Here is a 19,897-nt window from a genome sequence, read left to right as displayed (position 1 = left end):
TGTGTATTCAGTGTTTGTAATTAATTCCATCTTTTAATGTAAATATATACATATTTATACATAGTCTCATTTCAATATGTTTTTATATTTGTACCTTTTGAGGCATACTGTTAGTATAATTTAAAGAGGTATATACTTGTCTAACATGTGAGACATTAAATTATGTTTGAATTAATTTATAATACATTCAAAATTTTGGAAGTCCTACATTTATATTAAGGAATAGATTTAAATATGTCATATATTAAATTATACTTTGACATTCATTAATTTAATGTTGTAGTTCTAATACTGTAATTTTACATTCTAACATTGTTGCAAACAATTATGATTCAATAGATTTCATATAAAAAGTTAAACCTGGGTAGTTTTGTTATATGACTTTATGGCTGATTCGTGCTGATGTATGGCAAAAGCTGACGCAGTGTTGTAAAGGAATTATCCTATTAAAAATACATTTAAAACAAAAAAGCATTATGTCTCTATTCTTAAAGGAACACATTTTATAAACATCTGATAATAATCACTTCATTGTAAAATGTATTTGACATAATGGAATGATTATAATTTGAATTATCACCTGTTTTAGGCTAAGATGACTCAATTGCCTGAGGCAGAAAAGGAAAAGATTGCTGAGCAAGTTGCTGACTTCAAGAAAGTGAAGAGCAAGTTGGATGCTGAAATTGAGATATGGGACGATACGAGCAATGATATCATTGTTCTGGCCAAGAAGATGTGTATGATCATGATGGAGATGACAGACTTCACAAGGTAATTGTGTGGGAATTGGTGTGTAATATTTATCATCTTAGAAACATTTGTCAAATTAGTGAAACTTTGAGTTTCTCTGAGTGTCAGGTGCTAAAAATTAAGTGGTATGGGGAAAGTAAACGATAAAGAATTAGAAAGTTATAGGTAGTTTCTAAAGGTTTGATAAATAAATGAGGCAGTTTCTCATAAACACCTCAGGAACAATTTTAGAAGCCACTTGAACTTCCCTGGTAGCTCAGATGGTAAAGCGTCTGCCTGCAATGCAGGAGACCTGGGTTCTATCCCTGGGTGGGGAAGATCTCCTGGAGAAGGAAATGGCAACCCACTCCAGTATTCTTGCCTGGAGAAACCCAGGGACGGAGGAGCATGATAGGCTACAATCCATGGGGTCGCAAAAAGTCAGACACGACTGAGCGAGCTTCACTTCACTTAATGCCTTCACTCTCAAGAACCTTCTCTGTGTATTATACTAGCTTTTTTTTACACACACACAAAAATGGTAAATCTAATTATGATTTATATTGAAGCTTTCTGAATGATTGATTTTCATAGCTATATACGGAGATATCAACCAGATATATTTGAAATTACAAAGACTTAATGATGTGCACGAAGGAATTGTTCGTTGTGTGTGTATTCTAGAAATAATGAACATGTTTCTTATTGTTACTGTTGTTCAGTTGCTAAGTCGTGTCTGACTTTTTGCAACCTCATGGACTACAGCATGTCAGGCTTGCCTGTCCCTCACCATCTCCCAAAGTTTGTTCAAACTCATGTCTGTTGAGTCAGTGATGCCATCTAACCATTTCATCTTCTGTTGCCCCCTTCGCTTCCTGTCTTCAGTCTTTCCCAGCATCAGGGTATTTTCCAATGGGTCAGGTCTTTGCATCAGGTGGCCAAAGTTTTGGAGCTTGAGGTTCAAAAGCTACTGGAAAAACCATAGCTTTCATTGTATGGACATTTGTTGGCAATGTGATATCTCTTATTTTTAATATTTTGTCTAGATTTATCATAGTTTTTCTTCCAAGGAGCAAGCATCGTTTTATTTCATGGTCGCAGTCACCGTGTGCAGTGATTTTGGAGCCCAAGAAAATAAAATCTATTAATGCTTCTACTTTTTCCCCATCTATTGGCCATGAAGTGATGTGACCAGATGCCATGATTTTAGTTTTGTGAATGTTGAGTTAAAGCCAGCTTTTTCACTCCCTTCTTTCACCCTCATCAAGAGGGTCTTTAGTTCCTCCTTACTTTCTGTCGTTGGAGTGGTGTCATGTGCCTATCTGAGGTTGTTCATATTTCTCCCAGCAATCTTGATTCCAGCTTGTGATTCATCTAGCCTGGCTTTTTGCATGATGTATTCTGCATATAAGTTAAATAAGCAGGGTGACTGTAACTTCAAAATATTATTTTATAGAACTAGCCAAAGAACTGTAATGTATAGAGTGCTTGCCTTACCAGTTACTAAATGAACAAAACTAGAAGAATTAAAATAATTTAGTCTTGATGTAATTATAAAAGCCACAGAATAGAATATTCTGAAGCAGATCTAGTATACTTATAAAACCATTTATATTGTGTACATTAAACATAAAAATAACTTTTAGATGGAGTAATGACATAAATGTAATTTAAAAATAATAATAAATGGAAAATATTCATGAATATTTCACTCATGTTAAGCCTGAGAAAAGTTTTCTAAGCATTATGCACAAAGACCTCATAAAAATGGATCATGAAATTGAATATCATGGAAGGCTCTAAGTATCAATAGAATGTCCTAAACCATGCTGAAATATAAATAAAGAATCGAATAAACATCTGTAACAGAAAATAACAAAATTTTGATGTTATTTATATATGATGAATTCTTACATATATTAAAAAATTTTAAATGTCCTAGTAGAAGAATGGACAATTCTTCTACTATATATATATATATATATATATGTATATATATGTCCATTATATATACATATATATATATATATATATGTGTGTGTGTGTGTATATATATGTCCATTACATATATATATATATATGCAATGTAATACAGGGTGAACTCCGGGAGTTGGTGATGGACAGGGAGGCCTGGCGTGCTGCGATTCATGGGGTCGCAAAGAGTCGGACACGACTGAGCGACTGATCTGATCTGAATGTAATACATATACATACATACATGTAATGTAATGGACATATATATATATATATATATATATATATATGTCTATCTATATATATAGAGAGAGAGAGACATCAATAGGAAATTACCTGGAGAAATGAAAGAGAATCACATTATATGTCAACCTTTCCCCTTCCCCACACCACCATCTTAATGTTATCCACTAAGGAAAGTATGTGTTCTTAATCACTCAGTTGTGTCCGACTCTTTGCAACCTCATGGACTATAGCATGCCAGGCACCTCTGTCCATGGCTATTCTCCAAGCAAAAATACTGGAGTGGGTTGCCATGCCCTCCTCCAGGGGATCTTTGCAACCCTGGGATCAAACCCAAGTCTACTGCATTGCAGGTAGATTCTTTACCTTCTGAGCCACCAGTGATGTCCTAGGATAGTATATACTTCACAGTAATGATTTAAAGATAGTGCTGTTGTCTAGGATCCCTGCCCAAAATGGAGAAGATTCAGATCAATGACAAAAAAAGCTACATAATGAGACATAGAAAATGAGCATACTTCTGGGTACATATGCAAAGGAAATGAAATACTTTTTTAGGAGATACTGTTGTTCCCATGTTCACTGTAGCATTCATTATTCACAATAGTCAAAAAATGGAAACAATCTTAGTGTCCATCAGTGAATGAATAGATAGAGAAAACATGGTATATAAAAATAAATTTGTATACATTATACATTTAAATGGGAGAAGGCAATGGCACCCCACTCCAGTACTGTTGCCCGGAAAATCCCATGGATGGAGGAGCCTGGTAGGCTGCAGTCCATGGGGTCGCACAGAGTTGGACACGACTGAAGCGACATAGCAGCAGCAGCAGCAGCAGCATACATTTAAATAAATGATATGTATGAATTCTTTCAGTTATAATAAAGGAAACCCTACCCCTGCCATTTGGGACACATGGATGACCCTGGGAGGCATTATGTTAAGTAAAATAAGTCACACAGTGAAAGATAAATACTATTATAATTTATAAATTTATATGTAGAATCTTAAAAAAAATAAGTCAGAGAGTGGAACGGTGGGGTCTGAGGAGTGGGAGAAATGGAGAGATGTTGGTCAATGATTACAAACTTTCAGTTATAAGATTAATGATTTCTGAAGATCTAATATATAGCATGTTGACCATAAATATTGATACAGAAATTTGCTGAGAGTAAATCTTAAGAGTTCTCATGCAAAAAAAAAAAAAAAAAATCATGTAAGGTAATGGATGTGCTAATTAAGTTAATTGTTGTAATCATTTCACAGAGTATAGATATATCAAACCATCACATTGTACACTATAAATGCATTTTTGTCAATTATGCTTTAATAAAGCTGAAAAAACAGCATCAGAACAATTTAGCTGACAGAAACCTCACATCTAAAAAACAAATACAAAACCCAAATAAAACTGCAACACAATACTGCAAACTAAAGTGAAATTCAAAAACTAAAGAGTTGGAGACGCATATTTTAAAACTTGGATTCATAAAATCAAAAACTAAGATAAATTTTAAAAGAGAAAAGGGAAATGAGAAATGCAATGAGTTAATAAGACTTAGGGAAGAAATTAAGGGATAAAAATGTCTAAAAGTTGAAAAATTTTAGTGCCCAAAGGAAAATAGATTCAAATAAAAATTCCATAAGGGGAAGACAAGAGGAGATTAACCAGAAGAATGACTATGAGATAAAGATTTTTAAGAAAAAAATAAAATACTCAGAGGAAGAAAAGCTTGAAATGGAGACAAGACTCCCTTTGAAGAATTAAGAAATAATACAACTAATATATAAAGTCTAAATCAAAAACATTTTCCATATATAATACCAAACTTAAATTTACATGTTGAAAGATACTACAGTATTCCTAGGAAACTTGATTCAAACAACATTAACACATACACACATATGTTTTCCTCATATATAAAAATACTAATATATTACAACTGACATGTACTATATTCTACATATCTGTGTGTGTGTGTGTGTGTGTGTGTGTGTAAAATAGGGAAATATCAAACTAAAACCCACTGAGTAATTTAAAAATTATGAAAAACAATCCTTACCTCCACAAAGGAGAGGCAGGTAAATACTTTGAACTTTATCTGATATCATTCCTTGTGATTATCTCTATGTCTCTAAGCAATATACTTTATGAGGTATGATTTATTGGCTTTTCCTGCAAAAGAGAATATATGGCATTTATATTACTTTTTCTTCCATGTTTTCCTACTTTTATGAGTTTATTATTTTATTGTTTATATTTATAGACCTTAATAACATTTCTTATCTATAAAACATATATTTTTATATGTATATTGGTTATATCTCAACTTCTCACTCTATATGATGAAGAAATATGCACTCTTATCCTTTCTTCTGCCTTTTATTGCTTCTGTCCTACATTTCATTTATAACCCAACTTCTTTCTACTATACTTCTTATATTAAGATAATTAATATAATATTTACATTTTTCTAAACAAATCACTCATGCTTTTTCTAATGTTTTATTCTGAAAGTAAAGATTAATAAATGTTTGTTATTATTCTGCTTATACAATTAACCTAGATAGGAAATATACATGAAAGAAACATATTTCTAGTAAAAATTAAATTTGAATTTAGGCATAAAGAGTTCACACATTTGTTTTCATTTTATTGGAATATATTTGCTTTACAATTTTTTTTTTCAGGCGTCGATATATATATTTTTTAATTTTATTTTATTTTTAAACTTTACATAATTGTATTAGTTTTGCCAAATATCAAAATGAATCCGCTACAGGTATACCTGTGTTCCTCATCCTGAACCCTCCTCCCTCCTCCCTCCCCATACCATCCCTCTGGGTCGTCCCAGTGCACTAGCCCCAAGCATCCAGTCTCGTGCATCGAACCTGGACTGGCATGTATGAAACGAGTTGCTTTACAATGTTGTGTTAGTATTTACTCTACAACAAAGTGAATCAGTCATGCTGCTGCTAAGTCGCTTCAGTCGTGTCAGACTCTGTGTGACCCCATAGACCGCAGCCCACCAGGCTCCCCCGTCCCTGGGATTCTCCAGGCAAGAATACTGGAATGGGTTGCCATTTCCTTCTCCAATGCATGAAAGTGAAAAGTGAAAGTGAAGTCGCTCAGTCATGTCCGACTCTTAGTGACCCCATGGACTGCGGCCCACCAGGGTCCTCCGCATATATTCCCCTCTTTTTTAGATTTCCTTACCATTTAGTTCATCACAGAGTATTGGGTAGAGCTCTCTGTGCTATATAGTAGGTTCTCATTAGTTATCTGTTTTATACATAGTAGTGTGTATATCAGAGAAGGCAATGGCACCCCACTCCAGTACCCTTGTCTGGAAAATCCCATGGACAGAGGAGCCTAGTAGGCTACAGTCCATGGGGTCGCTAAGAGTTAGACACGACTGAGCAATTTTACTTTCACTTTTCACTTTCATGCATTGGAGAAGAAAATGGCAACCCACTCCAGTATTCTTTCCTGGAGAATCCCAGGGATGGGGGAGCCTGATGGGCTGCCGTCTATGGGGTCGCACAGACTCGGACACGACTGCATTTACTTAAGCAGCAGCAGCAGCAGCATGTATATGTCAGTCCCAGTTTCCTAATTCATTCCTACCCCCCATCTTCCCTTAGTAACCATAAGTTTCCTCTCTACATCTGTGAATCTATTTCTGCTTTGCAAATAGTTCATCTCTACCATTTTTCTAGATGCCACATATAAGTGATATTATATGATATTTGTTTTTCTCTTTCAGGCTTAATTCACTCAGTAAGATGACTTCTGGGTCCACCCATGTCTCTGCAAATGGCAGTATTTCATTCCCTTTCATGGCTGAGTAATAGTCCATTGTATTATGTACCACATCTTTATCCATTCCTCTGTCCATGGACATTTAGGTGGCTTCCATGTCCTGGTTATTGTAAATAGTGCTGCAATGAACATCCGGGTGCATGCACCCTTTTGAATTATGGTTTTCTGTGATATATGCCTAGGAGTTGGGTTGCTGGGTCATTTGGTAGTTCTAGTTTTAGTTTTTTAAGGAACCTCCATACTATTCTCTATAGTGGTTATACCAATTTACATTCCCACCAACAGTATAGGAAGATTCTTTTCTCTCTGGCATTTATTGCTTGTAGATTTTTGGATAAAGGCCATTCTGACAAGTGGGAGGTGGTACCTCATCATAGTTTTGATTTACATTTCTCTAATTACTGATGTTGAGTATCTGTTTATGTGTCTCTTGGCCATCTGTATGTCTTCTTCAGAGAAATTTCTATTTAAATTTTATGCCCAGTCTTTGATTCATTTTTTTTTCTTTTCTTTTGTTATTGAACTGCATGTAAGAGTGTTCATACATTTTACATGGGAAACAATACATCATGGAAAGAAACCTGAACTAAAAACTATTTTATATCAGCTTGATAAATGTGTCAATGAGAGTTCTCTAGTATAAAGAGTATGTATACAGGCAGAATCTAAAATTAGAATAAAAGCAACAAGGACAAATTCAAGAGATTAAAAAAAGCTTTTAAGAAGTGAGAAGAAGAAATAGAATCCCATAAAGACAAAGCACTCAAGGCATAATAAGAATTTTTGTTATATGCAAAGAAGGATTCTTGAATCATAGTTAAGTTTCAGTGAATGATCAATTAATTATTTTGCATGAAGGTGTCTTAATTAAAGTGAAGATTGAAAAGATAGTACAGTTTTGGCAATTCTAAATTTATGGTTACTTTTGTTTAAGTGGCTTCAATAAGTGGTGACAGAGAAAAAACCCTTCTTAATTCATTACAAGGTAGATGAGAAAAGAATAGTTAATAAAAGAAAGACAATCAAAGTAGTAAATTAAGAAGGCAGCTGATCAGCACATGATCTAGAGATTTCTAAATAACTTGAGTATATTCTATTTGAAGGGAATGGGGAATTGGTTAGGGATAGAATGAAATTGTAAAAGATGAATAGCTATAGCCAAAGATGTAGCAAAGAGGGTAGAACATAAACACTGAGACAAAGGAAAAGAAATAAAAACAGATATAAGGGTTAATCTGCATGAGTTTCCATGGCTGTTAGTTCTAGTCTTGGGATATCCATCAGAGAAGTTCTTGGCCATCTGTTTTAAAGACTTCTTATAACCTGTTTATCTATATCACAAGACTCTGTTACTTTCCAGTTTATAATTAGTGCTTATTGGATTACCTAGTTCATTTGTTTATATGTGCGCTGCCTCAATATCCCTAACAGAAATAAGAAATCTGACTTGTTTATTGTTTTATACCCAGAACTTATAACAGTCTAAATAGAATACATATATAATTGTATATGCCACAGTGAAAAGTATTGCATATGGATATACAATACATATATCCATATGCAGGATATCTAACCATTTAAATCAATGAATTTAAAAGAAAAAAACACAAGTTGAACTCAGAAGAAAGCAGGAATCAATATTACCCAAACAAAAAAATAATGGAGTAACATAAATTTAAGCTCTTGACACCACTCATTTTGTTTATTCCTTAACCTATACATAGATCATATGTGTTGAACACAAAGATTTTAACTTTTTAAAATTTTGTTTAAAATTTTAACATCAGCAATTTTCAGAACACAACAGTACAATTATTTGTTTTAACTCTATATAGTTTACCAACATATATTATTAATTTCTGTGATTTTCATTGTATCTTGTATCTTTATCTTTCAGTTCATTTTTTTTTAATTTATTTTTTTATTGAAGGATGATTGCTTTACACAATTTTCTTGTTTTTTGTCAAACCTCAACATGAATCAGCCATAGGTATACATATATCCCCTCCCTTGTGAACTTCCCTCCCATCTCCCTTCCCATCCCACCCCTCTAGGTTGATACAGAACCCCTGTTTGAGTTTCCTGAGCCATACAGCAAATTCCTGTTGGATATCTATTTTACATATGGTCATGTAAGTTTTGGGCTTCCCTTGTGGCTCAGCTGGTAAAGAATCCGCTTGCAATTCAGGAAACCTATGTTCAATCTCTGGGTTGGGAAAGTCCCCTGGAGAAGGGAAAGGCTACCCACTCCAGTATTCTGGCCTGGAGAATGCCATGGACTGTATATTCCATGGGGTCGCAAAGAGTCGGACACGGCTGAGAGATTTTCACTTACTTATTTACAATGTAAGTTTCCATGTTATTCTTTCCATACATCTCACCCACTCCTCCCCTCCACTCTCCCCATGTCCACAAGTCACTGCTCTGAGAGTCCTTTCCCTTGCTGGGAGTCACAGTCAACCTCACCTAGAATGCCCTCCAATACTGTGCTGATCTGTGGACTGGCTGTGGGGCAGCTCATATTCTAATCTGGTCCTACTCCTGTGTGTTCTTGGCTCCATACATTAAAGTAATTATATATATGTTCCTATTGCCATTTTCTTAATTGTTTGGGATTGATTTTGTAGATCTTTTTTCTTCTGTTGTATTTCTTGACTATATAAGTCCCTTTAACATTCATTGTAAAGCTGGTTTGGTGGTACTGAATTCTCTTAACTTTTGCTTGTCTGTAAAGCTTTTTATTTCTCCATCAATTTTGAATGAGATCTTGCCAGGTACAGTAATCTTAGATGTAGATTTTCCCCTTTCATTACTTTAAATATATCCTGTCATTTCCTTCAGGCCTGCAAAGTTTCTGCTGAAAGATTAGCTGTTAAGCATATGAGGTTTCCTTTGTGTATTGCTGTTGCTTCTCCCTTGCTGCTTTTAATATTCTTTCTTTGTGTTTAGTCTTTGTTAGTTTGATTAGTATGTGTCTTGGCATGTTTCTCCTTGGGTTTATCCTGTATCAGACTCTTTGTGCTTCTTGAACTTGATTAACTATTTCCTTTTCCATGTTGGAGAAATTTTCAACTATAATCTCTTCAAAAATTTTCTCATACCCTTTCTTTTCCTTTTCTTCTTCTGAGACCCCTATAATTTGAATGTTGCTACATTTGGTATTGTCCTAGAGGTTTCTGTGGAGAAGGCAATGGCACCCTGAGACTATCCTCAGTTCTTTTGATCCTTTTTACTTTATTCTGCTCTTCATAAGTTATTTCCACCATTTTATCTTTCAGCTCATGGATTCGTTCTTCTGTTTCAGATATTCTGCTATTAATTCCTTCTAGAGTATTTTTAATTTCAGTAATTGTGTTGTTTGTGTCTGTATGTTTATTCTTTAATTATTTTAGGTTTTTGTTAATTGATTCTTGCATTTTCTCCATTTTGTTTTCAAGGTTTTTGATCATCTTTATTATCATTATTCTTAATTCTTTTTCAGGTAGGTTAGCTGTTTCCTCTTCATTTATTTGGACTTCTGTGTTTCTAGTTTTTTCCTTCATTTTTGTAGTATTTCCTGCCTTTTCTTTTCTTTTCTTTTTTTAACTTATTGTATTTGAGATCTCCTTTTCCTGGGTTTTGAGATTGAATTTTTTTCTTCCTTTTGGTTTCTGCCCTCCTAAGGTTGGTCCAGTGGTTTGTGTAAGTTTTGTATAGGGCGAAATTTGTGCTCAGTTTTTGTTTCTTTTTTTGTTTGTTTTTCCTCTGATGGGCAAGGCTGAGTGAGGTGGTAATGCTCTCTGCTGATTATCGAGTTTGTATTTTTGTTTTCTTCCTTGTTTAGATGAAGTGTCCTGCACAGGGTGCTACTGGTGGTTAGCTGATGCTGGGTCTTGTATTCAAGTGGTTTCCTTTGTGTGAGTTCTCACTATTTGGTACTCCCTAGGGTTAGTTTTCTTATAGTCTAGGGTCTTGGAGTCAGTGGTCCCACTCCAAAGGCTCAGGGCTTAATCTCTGGTGAAGAATGAAGCTTCAACAAGTGGTTTGTTATGCAATTAAGTGATATTAAAACAAATATCCAAAAATGAGAAACCAAAGATCAAGCCCAAACGGCAGTTACAAAATCAGGTACGAGACAGAAATAGAGACACTAATGTATAGATCAGTCTTATGGACTCTGTGGGAGAGGGAGAGGGTAGGGAGATTTGGGAGAATGGCATTGAAACATGTATAATATCATGTATGAAACGAGTCGCCAGTCCAGGTTCGATGCACGATACTGGATGCTTGGGGCTGGTGCACTGGGATGACCCAGAGGGAGGGTATGGGGAGGGAGGAGGGAGGAAGGTTCAGGATGGGGAGCACGGGTATACCTGTGGCAGATTCATTTCGCTGTTTGGCAAAACTAATACAATATTGTAAAGTTTAAAAATAAAATAAAATTAAAAAAAATAAAATAATGGGATATACTCATGTACATATACACTCATTAGCAAAGTCAAAACAGTCCAACAAAAACAAAGTACAATAGATTGACCCAGCAAAGAAAGAAAATGAAAAATTATATTTAGCAGTTAAGAACAAAACTTCAGTCCTGGGTGTTCATTGGAAGGACTGATGCTGAGGCTGAAACTCCAATACTTTGGCAACCTCATGTGAAGACTTGACTCATTGGAAAAGACCCTGATGCTGGGAGGGATTGGGAGCAGGAAGAGAAGGGGACAACAGAGGATGAGATGACTGGATGGCACCACTGACTCAATGGACATGAGTTTGGGTGAACTCTGGGAGTTGGTGATGGACAGGGAAACCTTGCGTGCTGTGATTCATGGGGTCGCAAAGAGTCGGACACTGAGCAACTGAACTGAACAGAAGAACAAAACTAACTAAAGCACAAACTGGGAAACAAAACTAAAGAAAGGTGCCTAGTGGCGAATAAAGCAATGAAAACAAAACCAACAAATACATTGAGAAGAAAGGAAAGAAAAAAGAATAGACATGTAAAGTTAAATAGAGGTAGATAAGAAGATTTATATACATTAAAGATTAATTGCAAGGGGAAAAGAACAGTAGAAAGGAAAACAAAGGAAAAAATGTAGAAAATATATAATAGATTTTAAAAAATTGAAACTTAAGATTATAAAATGAGAGAAAAAACAGAAGAAGAAAAAAAAAGATAAAAAAATAAAATAAAAAAGGAAAACTCCACAGAGGTGCGAAAGCCCAGTGGGTATGCAGAGGTTTATAACAACAATAAAAAAATGTGATTGAATATAGACATATATTTATATACCCATAAGCAAAATCAAAACAATCCAACAAAAATAAAGTACAGTAGATCCACCTGGTGAAAAAAGGAAACCAAAAATTATATCTACCAGAACAAAACTAACTAAAAGCACAAACGTAGAAAACAAAACTAAAGCAAAGTGACAATTGGGTAATCAAGCAATGAAAATAAAACTAATAAATATGTTGAGAGGAAAGGAAAGAAAGAAAAGAAGGAATAGTAATGCAAAGTTAAATAGAGATAGATTAAGAACATTTATATATATATATTAAAGATTAAATGCAAGGGGAAAAGTACAGTAGGAAAAGCAAACAAAGGAATAAATGTAGAAAAAATAATAGGTTTTAAAATTTTTTAATTAAAATTAAAAAAGAGAAAATAAAAAAGAAAAAGAAAAAGGAAAACTCTCCAGAACCACAAAAGCCCAACATAGAGGTAGAGGTTATAACAACAATAAAAAATGTGACTGAGAAAAAAAAAGAAAAAAGCTCAAAAGCTTAATTAGATTTCACAGTGACAATAAAAAGACAACTACAGCAGGGCGGGGTGGGGGGGGGGATGTCAAAAAGAATCTACAGAACAAGTCAAAACATAAGAATAATAAACGTTTTTCTTGAGTCACTGTTGTCAGAATCCTTTCCCTTGCTGTGAGTCAGTCTACCTCACCTCCCTAGGATGCCCTCCAACACTGTGCTGATTTTTGGACCTGCTGTGGGGGCAGCTCAGATTCTGATCTGGTCCTACTCCGATGTGTTCTTGCCTCCAATGTCCAAAGCTATCAGAACCAGCGTTTCTGCGTTTTCTTTTGTGGGAGCTCTCAGTGACCTTTTATATATTCCATAGACACAGAGTCTGCCTAGTTGATTGTGTGGATTTAATCTGCATCTTGTACAGCTAGTGGGGAGGTTTTGGGTCTTCTTCCTTAGTCACACTGCCCCTGGGTTTCAATTGTGATTTTATTTCCACCTCTACATGTGGGTCATCCACTGGGGTTTGCTCCTGAGGCTGGCATGGAGGACTTGGGTTTGCCCCTGTAGGGCCAGGTGTGGAGGTGGTATAGCTGCTTGGGTTTCAGGGGTTCTGGCAGCACCAGGTACTCAGGGAAGTTGGCAGCTAGGGTAGCAGGATATGTAGTGCTCTAGAAGGATATAGCAACCAGTATTGGCCAATACACTCCAGTATTCTTGCCTAAAGAACTCCCCTCCTTGATAGAGAGGCCTGGTAGGTCATAGGCTACAGGGTCACAAAGTGTCGAACACTACTGAAGTGATCGTATGTGCACAGACCCAAGAGGTTTTTTTTTTTTCCCTGTGGCAGTTCTGACCCAGTGAGAGTTGAGTGTGAAGGTGGTGCAGCAGCTTGACTTGCAGAGACCCTGGTGGCGACAAGTGTGCAGGGACATGCACTGCCTCCGCCACGGGAGTTATTGCCCTATCAGAGGCTTCTGTCAAGCCTCTTGTAACTGGCGAGTAGAAGGCCTGTTTGGCCCGTCTTTCTCCATAGCTCCACCCATTCAGGCACTTAGAGGGCCCCCTTGCCTGGGGTCCTTCTCTGTTCCGTGTGTCAGGCACATAGAGGGGCCTCCTTGGATGGAGTCCTACTCTGTAGATTGGTGGATTAAGCACTTAAAGGGGCACCCTGGGTGGGGTCCTACTCTGCAGTTCAGTGCATCAGGCATTTCATGGGCCAGCCTCTCTATTTTTCAGCTGATAATGCTGGCAAGTCCGGGAAGAGAGGCTATGGTGATGGCCCCACCCCCTACATATGACTCAGCAGTATCGCCTTACTTCCATGGCTGTCCAGTTTTCCTCCACAGCATTTTTTACCACAATTTTCTCCCTCACATCCCCTCCATCCGTCTCTCCACAGTCAACAGCAGCACTTGCCCTGGGATTGTTCCACAATCCCTAAACTCTAGCTCCCAGCTACTGTTTTCCAGCAGACTTGCATCCCTGTCCGGGGTATGTATAGCTGCAGCAAGGATTGTCTGATTCTCATTCCATTTAGGCTGCCACAGATCAGCTGTTTCACTCTCAGCCTTAAATGTTTCTCCTCTGACTCAGACAACTCTCCCGGTGTGGGGATCAGACCCCTGCTTCAGTTTCCCCACCCGCTGAGGCCAGGTCCAGTCCTACTAACACTCCTGTTTTTTCCCTCTAGTTCCTTCATCCTAGCGAGTTTTGCGTGAGTCTATATATTCTTTTCCACTCATCAGGTACTCCTGTCCACTTTCAGCTGGCGTTCTGCGTGCACTTATTTGTCTGAAGGTATATTCCTGATGTATCCACGGAGAGAGATGAACTCCACTTCCACCTACTCTTCCACCATCTTGTTCTCTCAGATTTTAACTCTAATGCTCGTTTGGCATTAAGAGGAGACAGACAGAGGAGCTACAGATGAGATACTTGGAAAAGCCTAGAGCTCTGACTCTAAAAGGGAAACTAGGAATATTTCCATGCAACAGCTTGAGGGAGCATCAGAGAAAATGATTTTCCTTGGAGTCTTGGGTCAAATAAAGCTCTTTAAGGGATAGTGATGTCGTCTATAACCTATTAAACTGATGAATTTCAAGTTGCATATCCAAAAAATGCTACCATTAAAAAAGAATTTAGATACAAGAAGCAATGGTGAGCAAAGAAATCAGAAAACATGTTGGTATATTTAAATAAGCTTTGGCAGAACAAGACAATAAAATAAACTATTTGAAATAGCAGCATTACACAGGGAACATGTAAGTGTTTGAGATGAAATTTAAAATGGTCTCTCTTTGTACTCAAGGAGAATTTAGAAGTGTTAATAGTATGCTTTGCTACATGAAGAATGCATATAGTGCCTTTTAAAACTTCTAAGGGATCTCTAAAATAAAATTTTCATATTAGTAGATTAATGTGAAGAGCTAGAATTTAGAAAATGAGGAAAATGTGGTATGAATATAAAAATACAATCATTTTGTAAAATATGCTAGGTATATCATTATTTCTAATATGTAAATGTAGCAAGCTTACTTTAAAAAATATAATACTAGTATAAGTATAAAGAGATAAAAGAAAATTTATCATTTAACAGAGGCATGTAAGAATCCTTTTTCTAGGAATCCTGGGCAAGAGGAGGAAATATCTCTTTCTAAAAGAGGAAAGAGATGTATGAATAAGTAGAGGGAATATGAGTAAGTAAATCCTGATGACTTCTATTTGCTGAGTGATGTGGAATATGTGGAGCCTTGAAAATATAAAAGTGGAGTGAGAGTTTGAGTAGAAAAACAGAACAAAATCTGGGAATTTAAAAAGTAGTCAATCTGAAAGATATTCAGTAAGTCATTTACTTACGATCTGTCACACAATTTAAGACCTAATACATTTATTAGTAGAATGAATAGATTCTCTCCACCTGTTCTGTGAGAACTAGTGAATTAGATTTACCTACAGTCCTAGGATGTAAAAGAATTTTCAGTAGAATTCCAGGGACTGAGAGAAGTGAAACTACTAGAAAGAATATATTGAAATTACTGACTGGCCCAGACTAGGACAGAAGGAAATAAGGTTGGGAACTAGAACAAGAGGTGGAAAGGGAAGGATATGTCACCAACCGTTGATCAAGATACAGTGCAGTTCTTCCTGCTCTACATCTGTTTCCCTCTCAGAGGCATAATGTCTTACTGCTGACATATTTTGAATCAAGTTGCAAAAGGACGCTAAAATATGACTGTGGAGAGGATGATCAGAGGCTTGGAGGGTGTCACATTCGGTACCTAAGGTGTTAGAAGGAGATTCACAGCTCCACAGGGTGGTAACTCATTGGGAAGTAGACCCATTTCATGTTTTGCCACAGCTAAACCATCCAACATTCTCAGAATCGATAGGTGTCACCATAGAACAGGAATATTGTGTGTTCAAGTTGTAGTAAAGGTAGGGTAGGAAAGCTGAGTTTCAAATTCTGACAGTCTTTTACACCTGAACTGCATCTACATTCAGTTGAATTTCAGTTCATACAAACTGTGATAAACCTCCAATTGTTTTAAAATGGAGGAAACCTTGCTCTTATTTACACTTCCAATTCAGCTTTATAAGTTTTTCTCAGACACTACAGTGTTTTACTGAGGGTAAAGTTTAGCAGTTTTATATATAGATTATTCCTTAGTTCCACCCACATCACACTTATTTCATTGCAGGGCTTTTAGCGTGTTTGTAGTGGGACCTCTGAGAATGGATGCCATAGCTTCCAGTACAGTATTTATCAGCAAGTAGTCAATCATTTGGTAGGAGTACACCCTCACCCTCACATATAGATTTTAAATAGCTGTATATTTTGTAAATAATAAGAAAAATAATAAATTATATTTTCTAAAATACCACTAAATGCTCTATTTTCTCATTTTCTTTAACTGCTGCTGCTGCTAAGTCACTTCAGTCGTGTCCGACTCTGTGTGACCCCATAGATGGCAGCCCACCAGGCTCTCCTGCCCCTGGGATTCTCTAGGCAAGAACACTGGAGTGGGTTGCCATTTCCTTCTCCAATGCATGAAAGTGAAAAGTGAAAATGAAGTCGCTCAGTCGTGTCCGACTCTTAGCGACCCCATGGACTGCAGCCTACCAGACTCCTCCATCCATGGGATTTTCCAGGCAAGAGTACTGGAGTGGGGTGCCATTGCCTTCTCCGTTTCTTTAACTATGATTTTATTATTAATAAAAGGCATAATAGTAAACATTGAATGTTTACTACATTCTGCACTATGATGAATATATGTTTTCTCATTTTTATATTCAGAACAGTTTGATTGATTATTATATTCTCTAATTTATTGTTAAAGAACCTGAGATTCATAAAGGTCAGGGAAACTGCTCAAGGACACACGAATGAATTTGAATTATATTTGGTCTACTTTCAGAATCTGGTTACCTTATCAGTGTGATACAAGTTTTTACCCTTGTGCTAAACACAGGAGTAAAACCAGTTCTTTCTGTAAGGAGAAACAAAGCTGACACGTTAAAAATAACAATAATTGTGTAATGTATGCTTCTGGCTGTAAACATGTTAGGATTTCAGAAGAAAGGGATTAGCAGTGGAGATTAGCAATAAGCAGAAAATGAAAACCTGAATAGGTGAAGTTTATATTAGACTTTGCCATATGAGGATTGGATTATAGGATGAGATAACATAAGAAATAAAACCCACAGGGTGGAGGCTGTGACATAGAAATGAGACAGATCCATTTGGGGGCTCTCAGAAAACTGTATAATAAAGGAAGAAGAGGAACATGAAGAAAGTGATAGATTATAAAACATGTTAGAAAACGGATAGGAGTTTTTTGTTTGTTTGTTTTTGTAATGAGGCAGAAAATAGGGAGCTAGTTAAGAATTATGATGGTGGCATGATGGAAAGAAAATGTAAGTATGATGTGTGATAAGACTGACGGACACTTTTGGATGGCACTGCCAAAAGAGACTCAACTCCTTGGGAGTTTAGCCACAGTTAAGAGACCCAAATGATTAGACAGACTTTGGCAGTTCTGTGTGTGTCCTTAGTCGCTCAGTTGTGTCCAACTCTTTGTGACCTTACGGACTGTATCCTGCCAGGCTCCTCTGTCCTTGGGGAGTCTCCAGGCAAGAATACTGGAGTGGGTTGCCATTCCCTTCTCCAGGGGATCTTCCCAACCCAGGGATCAAACTCTGGTCTCCTGCATTACAGGCGGATTCTTTACCATCTGAGCCACCAAGGAAGTCTTAGGCTGTTCTGATAGAGGCTAAAAGAATCTTGATAAATTCCTAGATAGTACTGTACCTGGGACTGGAAAGATTACTTCTGTAAAACTTGGCATAACCACTTCTGAGCCTTGACATAAGCCCCTTGGCACACATTTAGTACTTCTTCCAGCTAAAAGGGGAGACACAAAGCAGGTTTTACACTGGTTCTTCATGTATTTCTGTCACTACCACAGTGATACACTCATTCCAGAGCAGAAAAGTCAGGCTTTAGTGTTTTAAACATAGGAAGGACCATCAACACAGTCATATAAGCTGTGTTACATTACTACACTGAGCCTGTGGAACCTTCCAACAATTCAACATTCCTTTTCTTCAGCCTCTGGGACTTTCTAGAATCAGACTTAAGGCTTGCTAGAGGAAAGCAAGCCTTTCTCTCTTCCACTGATTCATTTCTCAGGGAAGCATCTTCCAAATTCCTGCTTGAAATGTAAATATTCTGGAAACAGTGACATGGCGGGGGCGGGGGGGTGGATTGGCTAGTAGTCTCTACATTTAGTATTAAGTATTCACATGTTCCTGGTGGTTCAGATCGTAATGAATCCACCGGCAATGCAGGAGACCTGGGTTCAGTCCCAGGTCAGGAAGATCCCCTGGAGAAGGGAATGGCAACCCACTCCAGTATTCTTGCCTGGAGAATTCCATGGACAAAGGAGCCTGCTGGGCTACAGTCTATGGGGTCGCAGAGAGCTGGATAGGACTGAGTGACTAAGCAAGCACACACACTCACATATTCACTTAATACCCTTGTTGTCATAAAAAGTGTTATATCCTTTAAATAAGTTTAAAATTCTCTGATGCCAAGACTATTTTATTCTCCTCTGAGAATTATCTCCAGACTTATCCTGGGATGAGAAAGAGGCAGATTTCAATGGTGTAGAACAGGGGAGGAAATCAAACTGCTTCTGTCAGTCTCTCCTTTCTTCCCAAATTTCATAAATGATCTTTCTGCTTAAATTAGTTCCTTAGTTTTCCCACTGATGACCTGGGCTCTGACTTTCTCAGGTTGACTATATTATTTCCCACTTGCCATCTGCTTCCAAGTTTCCTAATATTTCTTGCTGTTGCCTCTTCTCTCATTTTGTCCTCTCTATCCTAATGGCTTTAGGTTTTTTAGAAGAAGAAGAAAATAAACAAATAGTAACTAAAACCCAGCTCATCTATAGTTTCAGTGGTGTTTGGAAAAGCAAAAGAATTGTACATGTGTGACAATTTACTGTCTTAAACTGAAAACCCACTAGAATTTACTATGGTTGTGAAATGTTTCTCTTCATAATATTTAGATGTTAGACTATTTAATGTTCTATTCATGAATTATGCCTTTTCTCACCTCAGGTAAATTCTATCTAAGCAGTATCTTGATTGAAATTTCATGGTTTATATAACACTACATGTAATTCTTTTCCTTCATCTAAATAGGGAACAAGCTCTAAGTAAAACTTTCTAGATAATTATATCTTTTATGGTCACTTAAGATGAATTTTTAAAACTTGTTGAACATGTGTGGGAAAAAGACAAAAATGATAACTCTTCCACAAATAAGAAGTATAAAACATACTTATCATTGTCAAAAAATAATGATTTGTGTGTACCAACACTAATATTACTATTAATACAGTTAAAAATAGAAAAATTTATCAAGTATATTCAAAAATATACCAGAATGATTTACCTATCCTCATGAAACTTTATATTTTAAGATGCAATGCAGTGTCAACTTTCACATGAAAAAATGATGTACTAAATTGTAGGCTTTTCTATAATTTTTGTTGTTGTTGTTCATTTACTGAACATCTATAAAATATCAGGCACTGTGCTTGGTATGAAGGATATATCAATACCATCAATACCTACAGTAGAGAATTCTGAACTAGGCTAACATAAGATAAAACTGAAGAAGAGATGAGGAGAACAGGAAGATGGGCAGCAGTGCAGAGAGCTGAAAGAAAAAGATCTGAAGGACTGATTTAATAAAGTAGGAGTGGATATGGTGACAGCATAAATTCAGCTCTGAGAAAAACTGAAGAAGCTTGCTAAGAGTCAAGATATAAATAGAAAAAGGGCTGGAACTGGATTATCCCATATAGTTAATGCAA

General features: G+C 36.6%; 1 protein-coding gene across 4 annotated transcripts in view; it reads left to right on the top strand.

The window, feature by feature from the left end:
• CTNNA3 (catenin alpha 3) overlaps positions 1–19,897 on the top strand; it is a 1,910,358-nt gene that overhangs the window by 1,746,713 nt on the left and 143,748 nt on the right. For all 4 annotated transcript variants that reach the window (XM_027530426.1, XM_027530429.1, XM_027530428.1 and 1 more), the window contains one exon: positions 590–771. In XM_027530426.1, the coding sequence (XP_027386227.1) occupies positions 590–771 (182 nt within the window). The remainder of the gene's footprint in view (positions 1–589; positions 772–19,897) is intronic.

The sequence above is a fragment of the Bos indicus x Bos taurus genome, chromosome 28, assembly GCF_003369695.1.
Source record: "Bos indicus x Bos taurus breed Angus x Brahman F1 hybrid chromosome 28, Bos_hybrid_MaternalHap_v2.0, whole genome shotgun sequence".
Lineage (NCBI taxonomy): Eukaryota > Metazoa > Chordata > Mammalia > Artiodactyla > Bovidae > Bos > Bos indicus x Bos taurus.
The sequence above is the reverse complement of the archived record's forward strand: the minus strand, read 5'-3'. Positions and strand labels throughout refer to the sequence as shown.